This window comes from Lepeophtheirus salmonis, chromosome 14 (assembly GCF_016086655.4).
Source record: "Lepeophtheirus salmonis chromosome 14, UVic_Lsal_1.4, whole genome shotgun sequence".
NCBI classification, from domain to species: domain Eukaryota; kingdom Metazoa; phylum Arthropoda; class Copepoda; order Siphonostomatoida; family Caligidae; genus Lepeophtheirus; species Lepeophtheirus salmonis.
The window spans coordinates 19,818,034-19,833,845 of record NC_052144.2 but is presented as its reverse complement, the minus strand read 5'-3'; the positions used below and the strand labels follow the sequence as shown (position 1 = coordinate 19,833,845).

The following is a 15,812-nucleotide window of genomic DNA, read 5'->3' as shown; positions in this document are numbered from 1 at the left end:
TGAATCCCTTGATGATAATAATAACAAATGAATATGAAAAACTAATTAACATCATGGATGTTTTGAGCTTATTTCTTCAAATTTATATGTTTTTTAATGTGCATTTTTTTTGTTAGCGAGAAACTTATTAATACTATATATGTTGTGTACAGTTCCAATGTCTGTACAAGTTGTAACTTGTATAGACAAATTGTACAAGTTGCTTTTTTTTTTGGTCCTAAAATGCCTAATTTAATTACAACATTGGTCATTCTAATTATCAACTCTGAATAGATGATATCTATTAAAACTACATGGTTATTATGTCTCTATGAGTAAAATAACTGTGGACATTTGAACTTTACAATGTGCCCCAAAATATTTATCAGTTAGTAGTTTTCATTGAAATAGTCAAAAATTTCATCATAAATATAGAATATTCAATTATTGCATTATCTTTATCTCAAATATTATAAATCCTACATTTAAAATCATTCGTCACATTTTTATCCCCACTTCATTGGAATACATGTAATAAATTATAATAATTTTGGTACTTATAGCTTCAGTTTCCAGTTCTGCAGAGTTTCCATTCAGGCCAACGAACACTTTTTTTTTTTCTTCATATTTTTCATTTTCAAGTCTACTGTGGAGCTCGAGTCAAATGTTGAAGATGCTTGCCTCATTATCCTCTAAGAAGCCTCCAAGATGGTGACAATGCACATAATGAAATATTCGATAGATCTGTTCCAATCATGATCTAGTTATAAACTGATCTATAATAGATCACTGATTGCCACTCCTTTTCTGGGTTTCTTGTATATTTTTGGCAATACAAGCCCTAACTGAACAAGGTCTCCACATAAATGACTTCTTGGTCTCTTGAGTGTCGTAATATATTTGCAATGGAATAAAACACGGAGTCATTCCTCCTCTTTCTCCGAGGCCCACATCGCCGGTCCTGGTGATGCAGTTTCAACATATAATACAGAGGGAATTAAACAGCTATGGCATAGATCTATATGCATATGTAAACATAATTTTCTGCATTGAAATAATCTTCACATTTCAAGCAAGAACATTGATTTTATCCTTACTCACGGATCCCTCAATTTTGAAGTTTTCTTCAGGTTTCCATTGGCCCAGAGGAAGGACTATAGTTTTCCTAACATTCAATTCCAAACCCAATGTTTACTTAAATTTAGTAATGAAAGAGACAAGAGCACAAATCCTCTTATATTCTATTTATAAAATTTCATTCATTTGTATGAGCTAATTATAAACTATCTATTTTATCTAATCTCTCTATACTCAATTAATTAAGTTTAAAAAAAATATGAACTTTATCAAGAAACATGAATTATAATTCTATTAACATTTTATTTTCGTTAATAATGAAGAAGATAAGTTTATTTAAAAAAATTTATAATGTCTTTTAGTTTCGGATAAGACTAATGAAAAATGAGAAGAACGCCAATATTGTTTAAGGCAACTCCTATGTTTGCATAGCCTTTGATTCGTGTACATTGTTGTAGTAAAGATACACGTCGTTACGTTTATTGTATCAAACAATCTTTCTCCCGAAAAGAAACAAAACAAAGGCCCAAATACATATTTTTGTGTAAGTGAGACATCTAATACTAGAAACATGTAAGCGAAAGCTCAATCGCTCCTGTTACAAATGGGCTAGAAGAACTGAGAAATTACTACAATGACATAACATAAGTTCAAAGAGCCATTGGTCATATTTTTATGGGGGGAAAAGACCCATTTATTTAATTCAAATAGAATGTATACTTATACCTAAAAAAAAGGCCTGTGATAGGCTTGATATTGGAATTAAATAATGTTCATAAAAAATGTGATTTATGAACTTTAAAGCCTCATTATTTATATAGGTATATTTTTGACTATTTAAATCTAATAAACACTTTTTTTTTTAAATAAAAATATGACAAATGGTCGACAACTAAACCATTGAACTTACGTTATGTCATTGTTGTAATTTCTCAGTTCTTCTACTCCACTTGTAGGGGGCACGCTTGAGCCAAGGCTAACAGGTTTCTAGTATAATATGAGGGAGTTAACGCCGAGAATAGCCTTCCTTAAGATTTTGAAGAACCTAGACCAAAGCAATATCAAGAATTGTGCCCTCTCAAATAATTTTATTTGGTCCACCAGAAAGCTTTGGTGTGTCTCTCAGGTAGTGATGGAACGGTCCAAAAAGAACTAAAGTTATAGGATTGGTTTTTGTATGGTAACTACAACAGCTCAAATGGCGTAGTTACTCACTATATCATTTCAGCTGTTGAAGTGAAATCATAACTCCTTTCAAAAAGATGAGATAATTTAAGTTAAAAGTAGTAGGTGTTTGACTACAACGTAAAATACTTAAGTTTTAAAAATCAATTCTTAACTTCGTTTTTAATTTCTTCAATCCTAGCTAGGCGTGAAGAAAATAAACCTGACTAATTAGTCCTTGGTACTGAAGAATGGTGAAAAAGGTCGGACCCAGTAGAAAAAAGACTGAAAGGGTAAGAAAAAAGACTGATTAAGAATGCAGTTCTAGGACCGATCCAACACTAGACACCGGTTAAATCTATCCTTTTAAATGAGTATTTATAAAACACATGGCGGGGATCTTAATTGTATCTTTCAAACTTTATTTCTCTAAAAAGAGAAAGACAAAAAACCTTAAATTACGTGCATTAAAGTTAGCTAATTATCCCCAACTATGGGACCTTTCTTTATTTAATAGTAAGGGATTGTTTTCAGCTTAGCAAAAGCTAACTTTAGTTTAACCAATCAAACACTAATATGGGCTAAGAAAAGTAGAAAATCGAAACTGGCAAAAAAAAAACATAGGAATTCTGTATGATTTGGGGAAATCATTGTGAAAAATCAATTGTTTCTCCTGCAAAAATATTATATTCTCCCTTTCAATATATTAAATATTATAATTCATACATAATTTTTCTTCATGGAGCCACCTATAGGCTACATTTCCTTAATGTAGATCAGTCACTGAAATATGACATGACCCTAATCTAGACATTGAGACCAGAACTTAAAAAAGATCTAGATCAAGACGAGAATAAGATCTTATAAACCGATCACGAGAATCACATCACTAGTAAGTGATTCAACAAGAATATAATTACTGGTCGCAAGCGGTGAAAATTACAGTGGTAAAAATTATTCTTGCAAAGTGCACGTGATTTTGTTCTTGAAACTTCCTGAAAATCAATTGAAGATGAGATACATGAGGAAATATTTGGTTTTATTAAAAAATAAATTTGGGCGATCAAAGAAGTCCAATGAAGGCGATTAAAAAACCTTATTGAAACACTTATCTACTTTAGGAACTACTCCTTCAGAGATCGCAAGGCTGGTAAGATGACAGTTTACAATGTCAAAAGGAGGATGGAAGCCAAAAAAGGCATGGATATACATACATATTGGCCCAATAAGGAACCCTAAATTGGACCACAATGATGTGAGGGATGCTGTCAAGCGAAGTAGCTCCATTCAAGAGTATGCAGGGCCAATCAGGTAACTTCAATGTTTCCAAGACTCCAACTCCAAGATGACCATAAAAAAAGTAGATTTTTTATGTGAGGGATAATGATAAACTAAATGTTTATTTATGTTCTCAATACATAAAAAAATATTGGGTCCTGGATAGTTTTAAATTAATTTAAATTCAACTATGGATTTTTTATACTCGTATACATAGTTATATGACGTATTTTAAGTACATGTCCTTCATTCGGATGAAGATAATCAGACAAACTAATAGATTTTTAATAAAATTGTACTTTTTATAACTAGGGGATTTGAGAGAACAGAATGTTCTTAGTGTCGTTAGGATATTTAAGAAACAAATCCTAGTAATGTATGGTGGTATACACACATTTTATGTAGATTTTATATTTTTTCTCATATCCTCCCCGACCACTTTTATACAAAAAGAATGGCTCTAATTTATGAAATAAGACCACATCCATATATATTTTAAAAGACTAGCATTTTAATACTAAACAAGTAATGAACGAACTCATTGCTCTCTTTCCTCCCAAGAGTAGAGTGAATCCCTAAAAAAGAAACTAAAATGGAAAAAAGGGTCATCAAATTAAAAGGATCCTCTTCAAAATGCATGACGTCATTTCCTTTCATACTCCCTCTTCAGAACCAACAATATTTCCACAATTTATCAAAATTTAATGTACGATGCTATATATATAAAGACGTTGGGGGAATGGAATGAAGGGAGATACCCCCCGTGGGGTTGCTATGTGATGTATAAGCAGTACATACTCAAAGGAGCTTTCTTTACTACTATGGGAAAGAGATTCCCCAATATTCATTGTCATTATCATTCGTATTAAAAATACATATTATGTATACATTGAGCTAACTCAATCAAATAATACCAATGTATGATCTTATGAAAATAAGACTCTTAGCTGGTGTTTCAATTGGTTTACGGCTTTTCCAGATAAACCATTAGGGATAAAATGTAGAGATGTACCGATAACAGCCGGTTCCGATACTAATTTCGATTCCTTATAAATAAACATACATAAACAAATTATAAAATGATTTTCTTCTTCTAATGTTTAACTTTTTATTAATTATGGCTTTACAAGAAAAGACAAATATATCAACCATAACTACAGTGGTTTGCCGGGCGTTGCCCCCAACATTAAGAAATTAAAAATTAATTAAGAACTCTTCTTCTTAATATAAAACAAAAATTTTAAGAATTATTCTGATGTTGGTTATATGAGTACTAATATATAGGCACTTTTCTTTCACGCGATGAGGAAGTCGTTGTTTTATTCTGGGTAGACTCTGAACTTGCAGTCTCACAGCTGCTCTTTGAGCCTCAAGGAAACCTCCTAGTATCCAAAAATACACACCGGCTCTCAGGTTGTACAGGTGAAGTACTGGACCAAAATAGAGCTTAAACTCTACCACCACCGCGTTTCTAGGCACCAAGAAACCCTTCTAAATTATATAATACACCACAGCCCACGGCTAGTTCAGGTGAACTACTGAGCCTGAGACAAGTTAAATTTATCTGCCTTCACTTCCCTAAGCACAAAGGAACCTCCTAATATATCAAAACCCCGGCTTCCAGGTTAAACAGTTGAAGTACTGGGCCTCAAAGCTGTTTAAACTGTACCGCCACCGCATTTCTAAGTACCAAGAATCCCTTCTAATATGTTAGAATACACCCAATCCCACAGGTTGTGTATATAAGCTCTTCCACTGCCACTTCCCTGAGAACCCTTCTAATATCCAAAATACCCCCCGGTTCTCAGGTTGTACAGGCAAAGTGCAGAAAATGCTACTTGAAGCCCACCATGACCTTGAAGGCCCAAACAATTGTTACTAGAACCGTTTTCTGTAGAATTAAGAACCTACATAAAAATTTCAGGAAAATCCATTCATTGGTTTGGGCGTGCTTGAACGACAAACACACACATACACACAGATATCCACATTTAATATATAGACTATGTATAATTATGATTAGTTGTAAGTAATTTGAAATTAAAATTATTCAAAAAGTTGGTTCCTCTTCGTGCTCAAGAGTCAATTTATTCCTGGTTGGCTCATATATATTGCTCACACGATCCATGGACGGACCTCAATTTTGTAATACAAGTATATAATTATTGCACTTATTATATGTTAAAATAAAAATTAAAGAAAAAATCATGTTATCCAGGGGTCCTATAGGCAGGAGCTCCTAATCTTAAGCCTAGGTTAGTCTAAACTATCAAACTCATTTCCTTTGATTGACCATTTGAAATAATTTAATTATAAACTTTTTGCTTAATAATGTTTATAAATAATTAATTACATGTATCGGTGAAATCGGCATTATTGAGCCGATTCTTACCGATTCCAATTCATCAGTACACCCCTAATATAATGTGAATGGATTCCTTCCACTTTACATTTGGACATCTTCTCTATCTTCAGTCGTAAAGATACCCATAACATATGATTCAAGGCAAGAAAGAGAAAAGAAAGACATCTCTAAGGACTGATTGCTTCTGTATGATACTTGTTCAATCGAATAGGGTGGGTCTAATGGTTGTATTTTTTAGTTTGGAGGCTTGTCCTAAGAAATCGAGTGAACTTTTCAAATGTCTTAGCTATCAAATTTCAATGTGTAATTAAAAATAATCTAGATAATTTCATTTAAATAAAAATGTGTTGGGGCACATGGGTGAGTCAGACTTTTTCATCCATTAATAAAAAAATGATACCATTGAATTTTTAAAGACAACTTATTTTCATCTAAAGACTATTTTTGATCCTAAAGTTAATTACGTCTAAGTTTACATTTATGTATAAAAGTCAATTTAAAATATAGGAAACAATGTTAATTTTATAATATTAAGTATTTCACATGTTATATTTTATAGAGAGGAAATCTTATCTTAATCCGAAGAAAAAATTCAATCAAGAATGTGTATGTAGTAAGCGGAGAAAGGAGATAGAAAACAATTTTTGAAGCATACCACATAAACTTTTTACATAGCCATATATTAATTTAATTTTACTTACGTTTATATCCACGTTAGTAAAAGTATTTTTTAGGGGTAGCCTAACTTAAATAGGAAAAAAATACTTATAGGTCCTGAAACTTTATGATTTAATGTATTGAATTAGTCTATATAAAAAAGTTCTACATATATTTTTTCTTTGAGTTTCAGGAACTTTAATTTGGATGATTTCTCTGTAAATATTTTTTTATAGCATATATTCACCCAAAAACATACAATCAATAAAATTAATTTAATATCACATATACCGTTTGATAGCCCATAGTATGGACTACATTTAAATATTTACAGAAAATTATTATATTCATACCGAAAACTAAAATACGCTCATTTGAATCCACCCCACCTTACTAAACTCCTTGAAACCAGGAGTTTTGGTCTCTGAATCATCAAAGGAACCTATAGAACAATTAAAGCCATTGTTGCGAAAGTGAATACCTTTTTGTCTCTCTTCGTTATCTATGGAGATAATTTGGATAACGAAAAACAAAATGATGGCTTTTTAAAAATGATATAGAAAATTTTATTATAAAAATACAAATGCATCTACGGACTAACTGTTATATTACGTGTGAACAAAATTCAATATACATGGTTAAACATAAGAATAGATTGGCTTTGAATAAAAAACCCACGACTACTAAGAATTTTAATTTTTTAATGAGGAGCATTATGAAAAAGCTCAAATATTAACTCCATGTCGACAAATAATATTTTGCTGATATAAGGGATCATGTTTGCATTTAAAAATCGTATGATCCTTCCTTATGAAATAAAATAGCTAGAAAATGAAAAATCATTTTTTCTCTATTTTTCTTTTTTATCCTAGACTATTTTTATTTTGATACGTCACAAGTATGATTAATATCCCCAAAAAATGACTTATTTCTTTTTATTCACCTACCTGAAAGGATAAATAGGACTGTTTTTAAATAAAAATATGTAAAGAGTATTACATGAACCAATATATAATCTATAGTGTTTAAGCGTGACGTTATCATTGTAGATGTCGGCCATTTTGGGGCCTCAACAACCAAAAAATTATACAATAAACAATGAAACCCGTTTTTCATTAGAATTAAGGAAAATAGTGAATTTTTAAGAATATATCCCTCTATTGCCTAGTTTTAATATATATCTGACCCTAAAATTTATTAAAAACATGTTTTACATCGTTATATAACCTTATTTCCATATTCTATACAATAAATTATAGGAAAAATATATATTTGAATTGAAATCGTCGTGGCCCTCAGCCTCAGATCAACTCGCAGTTCATTTAAAAAATAAATGAAATTAGCTCCTACTAAATATTCAATGCAATTTTTTGTATTTGACATAACTGCTTAGACTCTCGTAATCAGTTAAAGTGTTAGTGATGCATTGAGTTCAAAATTTTAAATAAAAAATTAATAGACATTCGATAAATCACTTCAAAGTAGTATGCAATATATTATATGATTTATAATTATATGACAATGCCTCCATCCCCCGTATAGTCAAAGAAAAGTTTAAAATATCGCCTCTAGAATGAAACCACGATTCCCTGCTACTAATTCGACAGTCGGATTGCCACGCATTGAAAAAGAAAGTTATTTTGTCGAACCCTGTATACCAGGTGGTCCATTGAAATCTCAACACTTATTAATTCAATCATTAATGAAGGTTGAGTGATTGAAATTAATTCATATTTCGATTTATTAAAGCCTAAAAAATTAGCCACGAAAAAAAAACCTGAGCTCTCTAGCTTGCGTGCAAGTCTTGCCCGTGATCGATAAATTTCCATTCGTGCACTCCAAGCAGTTGGGCGTCTCTTGGACCACCATCTACGTTATCAGCAAGTCTGAATCGTTGGAGAGGAAGAAAGGCTCTGCTAAAAAGATCAAATTGGACTCGAAGGAGCTAAAGAAAACAGCCCGGGTCAATTAGGGTTAATGCAAGAGACCTCAGGATTTCACACCAAACTGACCAGAGAACTATCAAAAAAGTAGGTGGATAGAGTCTTGTGAGGGGGAGGCAACATTTGACACCGGAAATGAAAGAAACCCATCTCCTCTTTTTTGACACTTTTGCCCCACCCTCACCTACAGGCCTGTTACCAACCACTCAACTAGACCTTTTGGGTGCATGTCGAAGGGAAGGTCTGTAGTGTCCGTCATCCAAACACCGAGGCCCTCAATGGTACTGTGAGCCAGCACTGGAATGCCATGACAGACGACTACATCCGCAGCGGGTGCCAAGACTTCCACCGCCACTTGGAAGCCATTATTATCACTAAGGACGGACACATTCATGATTAAGAGAGGAGCTCAGACACACATCCATTTATAGTATTAATTTTGTTGCAATCCTATTGTTAATTAATAAATTATATCTTGTTGAAGTTTAAAATTCAAAGTGTTCAGATTTTAATGGACCACTCGGTATATAACTTAGACCAATGGTTCTTAACCGGGGATTTAGAATATCCCTGAAGGGAATCTTCATAAATTACTTTTCTAAATGTAAAAAACGTCAAATGTCAATTTGAATATTTTTATTAAAATCCCTTAAATTAATTAATTTTTATTTAAATTTTTGAGCAAAAAATCTGGGGAGATAGTAATGGCTTAATTGACATTCTAAAATGTGGTGATTAAAGTAAAACGGTTAAAAACCACTGGCGTATACCCTTATTATGTATGTATATATAAATGGATTCATGAAGAGCTTCACTTTTAAGCTATTTATATTCATAGAAGAATTCTCCATTTCAGCCGTATGACGTATTATAGAAGAATCAAATGAAGATATCACATTTCTTCACACTTTTTTGAATTACTTTTGAAAATTCATCATCATCTGATAAGAGACTAATGATATCCTGGCACGTTTTTTAAATCAATAAAATGAGGTGAGCAAATTTGTTGCGTGATATCATCAACCAAATTAAATGGACTAATCCAAGGAATAAAAAGAGCATGGAGTATGCAAGTAGAGTAGTATATCTTTTTATTCTTCTTCATTTGTTGGTTTCAACAAACGTGCCATCAATAAAAATAATAATATAATAATATACACAACAGTAAACGGAAAAGTGTGCCATATGGTCTAATACTACGAGTATGTAGAAACGACGCTATAGAGTAGTATGTATTATTGATCCATGGACTCTACGTCTCCCCCCTCCTCACTTCCCATCCCGCCTCGTACGCAGTAAGGGAAGAAAAATCAATTCATTGATTTTAAAGAGGAGCTCAACACAACACAGATCCCATCTTTTTATTGCCCTTTCGTGTATGTATATTTATATATTGATGGATATATTAACCATATCCATCAATAAACCCCTCTATGTAAAAAATGAAAAGTCAACAATTGAAAGCAAAAATAAATAAATAAAACATGGGAAAAGAGGCATTTACTATCTAAATCATAGATGACGCAAATAACTTAGAAATAATGCCTTTGCATACATAATGAGGATCCAAAACTTGCAGTAAATTAAGGAAAAACGTCATATTTATGGAATCAAGAATAGATAACTCCAAACCAATTTGCAATATGTTCATACACTATATTTACCTATATTTTTTATAAAATATGTTCACCCTCACAAGCAATAACAGCCTCGATACGCCGGCGAAAAGCTTGATATCTGTTGACGATGAATGTCGTGTCCATAGTGTAACACGCTGTTATGATGGCAGTTCGGAACAAATCTAAATTTCAATGAGAAGTGCGGCAGATATTCTTCTCTAAGATACACCAAACTGCAAAGTTGAAGTGGTTGAGGTCAGGGCTGGAGGCAGGCCAGAAGTAATCCCCATTGTTGCTCCAGACATTTTGATTCTCCTTGGTTGTATGGTGCTGTAATGGACGGATGGAGATGCCAACAGTCTCTGCAGCCTTCTCGGTACTGAGGCCGGTGCGGAGAAGATTGAACCTTTTTTATTGTTGCTCCAATATTTTTTCGATTATTATGCCCTCATACTTTGAATTAGGAGTAGCGTCCGTGTAATGAGAAGTATATGACATTCAAAACTGATTCAAAGAGTGTTTCTTTAATAAATACCACTATATAGATGCATAGTCATAAAAGTTAAATAGAATAATCATTATAGTTTAGAATGGATAGGTTAATGCTCGTCTTTGAGTGTCTAGAGTAATGTTTTTCAAAAAGAAAAAAAATCAGTTGTTACTCTCTTACAAAGGCTGTTTTATGTATATGTGCCACACTCAATTAATCTAAACAAAGGACATTCTCAATCTTGTTATTTTGCAAGTAACATAACTTTTTTATAGATAATTTATTATCTTGGTTTTGATTTTTATAGGATGTTGTTTGGAAATATTTCCATGCCTCCCTTGGAAATACTTTACACCTCCCTAAAAAAGGGAACTTCCACGCAATCATATATGTACGACACGGATTTGACTCAAATTTTGGTATGGGCTATAATTGATAATATTCCTACTTACAAATGACCAAATTTTATTCAAATCCGTTTCCTCGTGGAATGGCCTATATATATGTTCGGTTGCGTACAAGTTTCCATTTTCTACAAATTGTGACTTGTACAAGTTGGAAACAAAAAAAGATATGACTGGTACTTAGGATGATTAAATTAATTAAATAATTGAATATTCCATGGTTGATTGATATGTTAATGTTGTAATTTTTGACCTATTTTAATATCAATTACTCAAATTATGTATTCTAGAGTACATTATAAAGTTCAAATGCCCACAGTTATATAACTTATACTGATATAACAACCATCCAATTGTAATCTATTAGTATGAAATGATAGTATCAATTAATAGTTAGTAATTAGAATGGCCAATTGTAGTAATTAAATTATTCATTTGATGACGAGGAAATTGAAATTTGTAGCATTTGCTTATAAAAGTTGTTATTTGGACAGACATCACAACTTGCACACAGCATATATACATATATAAAACTCAGTTATTACTCAAAATTGTTATTAATTTAGTTAGTACATTTTTGAGTTGATGGATTCGGCAACAAAAACTGTCTCAGAGACTGTTTCTTCTATTTCAATTGACAACCATTCCATGGCAGAGTTCAACAACTTCGAAAGAAGTAGAATGATTATCGTATTGAGATGAAGATTTCAGAGCTGAGGACTGCACTTAAGTTTCATTAAACTTTCACGAGACTATCTGATGGAATGAACGAGTGTTGTCTACAAACTTGCTAATCAAGTGTCTTTCAATCCGAGATGGTGTTCTAAACCGCTACAAACCGAAGATATATATAACTATATACAGGGTGATGATATTAAATTCAAAACAAGTTTAGACCTCAATACCTTGGCAAACCTGAGATCTATTTTAGTGAAAACGTGTTCATCAGATTTAGCTAACAAAACTGTATAAGAAAAAATATTCGGTGTCAAGCTAGAATGATAAATTGGTGAAGTCTGTCTAAATCGGGTAATTGGAACCGGATTTATTCCGAAAAAAAACACATTTTAAAGACTTCTATATTTTGGCTATAGGAAATGTGGCCTCCTAGCACCGAACATGACCCCCCCTTGGACTACTATGTCTTGGGCGTCTTGGAGAGAGAGTCTAATAAGCGTACACATAACACGGTTGATTCCTAGCAGGCTTCCGTTCTCGAGGGAGATCAATATGGAAAAAAAGTTCCTCATCAAGGCATGTGCCAGGTTCAAGGCCAGGTTGGAGGCTGTAGTTGAAGCTGGCTGGTTTGAATGATAGTCTTCACCATGTCAGAGCAAAGGATTTTGTAATTGCATAATATATTTTAGGACAATAATCGTAATATATACAACATTGCCCTTCAATTTTCCGGATTTAAAATTCCCACCCTGTACCTACATAAAGATTAACGCTATTATTTATATTAATATACAATATATATATATACATTTAAAATAGCATCAAAAAATGACGCTACTGCTGTCACCCAATCCCCCATGAGGGATGATGCACCTGCTCTGGAATTCATATTTAGAGGAATTTTTGAAACGCATATTATATCTACACTCGTATAATATGTATTGTAAAAATCAATATTTCTTTTCTTTAAAGAAAAAAATAGAAGAGTTACATATTACGTATTTATTATGGAAATGGAAATTTAAAAATAAAAGAAGAGAAAGAATCCTGAGCTAGATGACTCAAAGAATGACGCTAAAAGTTATTACACATAGAGACAAAAAAGAAAGGAAGGGAAAAATTGACGCCATGGGAATACAAAGGGACTCTTTCCCACGATCCATGGAGTTTTTCATATGAAAATACAAATAATCTCACGCGCTCGTTTTCGGAAAAAAATACGAGTAAAAGTCATGGTGGGAGCCTAAAAACTGACAGGGATGTGGGGCAAAGAAGGAAAGAGGGTGCAGGGGAAACTTATATTAAGGACTGAATCCCATTTCAGATTCTCATTTGATAATCAAAACATGATGATGCAACAGCAATGCTACGAACAACAACACGTAAAACGATCTCACTCTGAATCGGATTCGGACGACGGAAGCCGGTGTCATGAAGTCTCCGGCTCAGGAATAGGACCAAACAATCGCAAAAGACGAAGAGGAATGATCGAGAAACGAAGACGGGAAAGAATCAATACATCACTAGGTGAACTTAAAAAACTTGTTCCTACAGCCCTTGAAAAATCCGGCTCCGCTAAACTTGAGAAGGCTGAAATCCTACAAATGACGGTGGAACACCTAAAAGAAATGCAAAATAATCCAAACAACGCATACGATCAAACATCGAAATACGAGTATCAGATCATGGGTATCCGAGAGTGTGTAGCCGAGGTCTCGAGATATTTGGTGAGCATCGAGGGAATGGATTCTCAAGATCCATTGAAATTAAGATTAATTTCTCATCTACAAATGTATGCATCCCAGAGAGCATCTGGAACACCCCCCCTCCTCCTCCTCCTCCTCATCCTCATCCAAGCCATCCTGCAACTCAAAATCAACACCACTTTTCACATCATCAAAACTGGAATTACAACTATAACTACATTCTTCCCACAACGACGAACACGACAGCTGTTCCACCTGACGTGATAGGGAAAAATCCATCTGAGACATCTCATCATTTAATTCCATCACCACATCATGAGGGATATACATCCTTCCATTCCGTCTCATCACCAGACATATCCTCTTCCCCCACATCACTGCACCATCCATACTACAGCAACAATAATGGCTATCCTCAACATTCAGTCCCTTCTTCCACTCAACTCACATCTTCAAGTCATCAAAATACAGTGTCTTCATCTGTCAACAACTATGGGAGTAAGCCTTATCGTCCATGGGGAGCTGAAATGGCTTGTTAGTCGTCCTTATTAGGCTCCATGGATTTATAAGTATCAAAATTTGTGAGAAATTGTGCTTAAACCAGTGCCAACATAGATAGTCGTTTTGCATTGTTTATTAAACGGATTTGTAAAAATTAAGTGCTCATAAACACCAAAACAACTCATTATGCTCTCAATAGCTAGTCAAAATGCGTGTCAATCAAATTTTTATTTTTACATTATACATATAAGAATAATATATATTATACTTTAAAATACATTCATTCTAAAACAATACCAGTATAAATTAAGCCTTTTTCTCGTCTTTTTTTAAAGAAGTACATACATAGTATAATTAAATCTAATAGAACTACATACCACAGTAATCACTAATTATCAACAAAACAATTAGAGGCATTTAATGGCTATTTTGAGATGTAAAATGCACCTCATATGATAGATGAATTTTCTTTTCCTTAGCAATTGCCATTGTTATTTAATGCCTGAGTAGAGAACTTCCTTTCCTAAATAGATGCAACTAAAAGACTCAAGGGAATCAGTGGATGAAGAGCAGGGTTTTTTCCTTCTTTTTGCTGATTGGCTTAAATATGTCAGCTGCCATCAGGTCTCTTTAAAAGTTCTTGAAAACAATTTATGTTCTACTTTATGGGCAAAATTTAATTATTTATCATAATTAGTCAATACTTATTAATTACAATATATATATTTTTTAACTGCAACGTGTAGTACAGTGTATTGTAATAATAGATCAACTTATGATAAAAAGTATCGAGCCTTATCGCCCATGAGAATGTTTAATTTTCTAAAAGACATCAATCGAAATTGATGTTAGATGGAGTTGCACTGATTAAGTAATAGTAAACATTATAGTATTACAATTTCTCCATCTAACCTAGGAATCTTTTTGTGAAATCCGTATACATACATAAAGTATTATATTATATTGTTGTCTATATTTTAAACCAAATTAAGACATTTCAGTTTGTTTAGTTTTGTTATTTTGGACACAACAATATTCGAGGTAATAAAAGTGCATGTATGATTGAATTTGTGCAACATATGTCTTCATTATAGTCCTCATTTAATTATAATTAAAGTATTTAAATCTATTGCTTTCTAATAATATTATTTGAGCTTATAGTATAAAATTCACTTAAGTATTTAATATTAAACAGTAAATTCGGTTATTTTAGAACTTGATTTTTTTTTTAAATTAAATTATTAATTGAATTCTTTAATAAAGATAATAAAACAAAATATTAACAACTATTTTATAAAAATACCCATTTTAAATCATGAACCATGAGAGAATAACATCTATATATATCAGTCGGTGAAATAGCTGTACAGTGTAAATTACCTTATTTCTTTCTGTTATATTTTTTTTTTGTTGTAAATGTTTTGTCTGTTCCCTATTTCACTTCAGTCCTTTAGATTCAACTATATTCAAAACCTGATTGAACATTCGTGTGTACTCAAACAAGACGGAGAGTCATCTTAAGGATTTGTCGCAGAGTTATAAGTCCTTTTTGGACTGAGAGTAGAATTGAAGATCAACATTTGAGTAATTCTTGCCGATGTCCTAGTTTATTTGCTTGTCACACCTGATTGTAGCTGATATCATCTATAACATTCTTCAAATTGTCAGGGTTACTATGTTGATTTTCAGGGGGGTTTTATTAATATAAACACGACTTTCATCACTAATCATAGGTAATACGTAAAAAGCTCAGCTTCTTTTTTTTGAACAAAGTAAGAGTATTATCCTCAGTCTAGCCCAAAATTTGGTGACTCATGGTCCACGAACCACTTATGGTCCGTATAAAAGTTGGAGGATTACTTTAATAATATATAGTATATTTTACATTATGCATAATATATTCTGGTCCAAAAACCTCTCTAAAGGTTGTCGATCGTTGTACAAGCCACTT

General features: G+C 32.7%; 2 protein-coding genes across 2 annotated transcripts in view; one reads left to right on the top strand and one right to left on the bottom strand.

Annotated features, from left to right (window-relative positions):
• Positions 1–15,812, bottom strand: part of JTBR (jumping translocation breakpoint protein JTBR) — a 34,191-nt gene that overhangs the window by 14,599 nt on the left and 3,780 nt on the right. The window lies entirely within an intron of this gene.
• Positions 12,777–14,049, top strand: LOC121129060 (uncharacterized). Its single transcript, XM_040724726.2, is given in 2 exon segments — positions 12,777–13,483; positions 13,486–14,049. Coding segments are annotated over 2 exon segments (897 nt in total). The 5' UTR covers positions 12,777–13,000; the 3' UTR covers positions 13,900–14,049.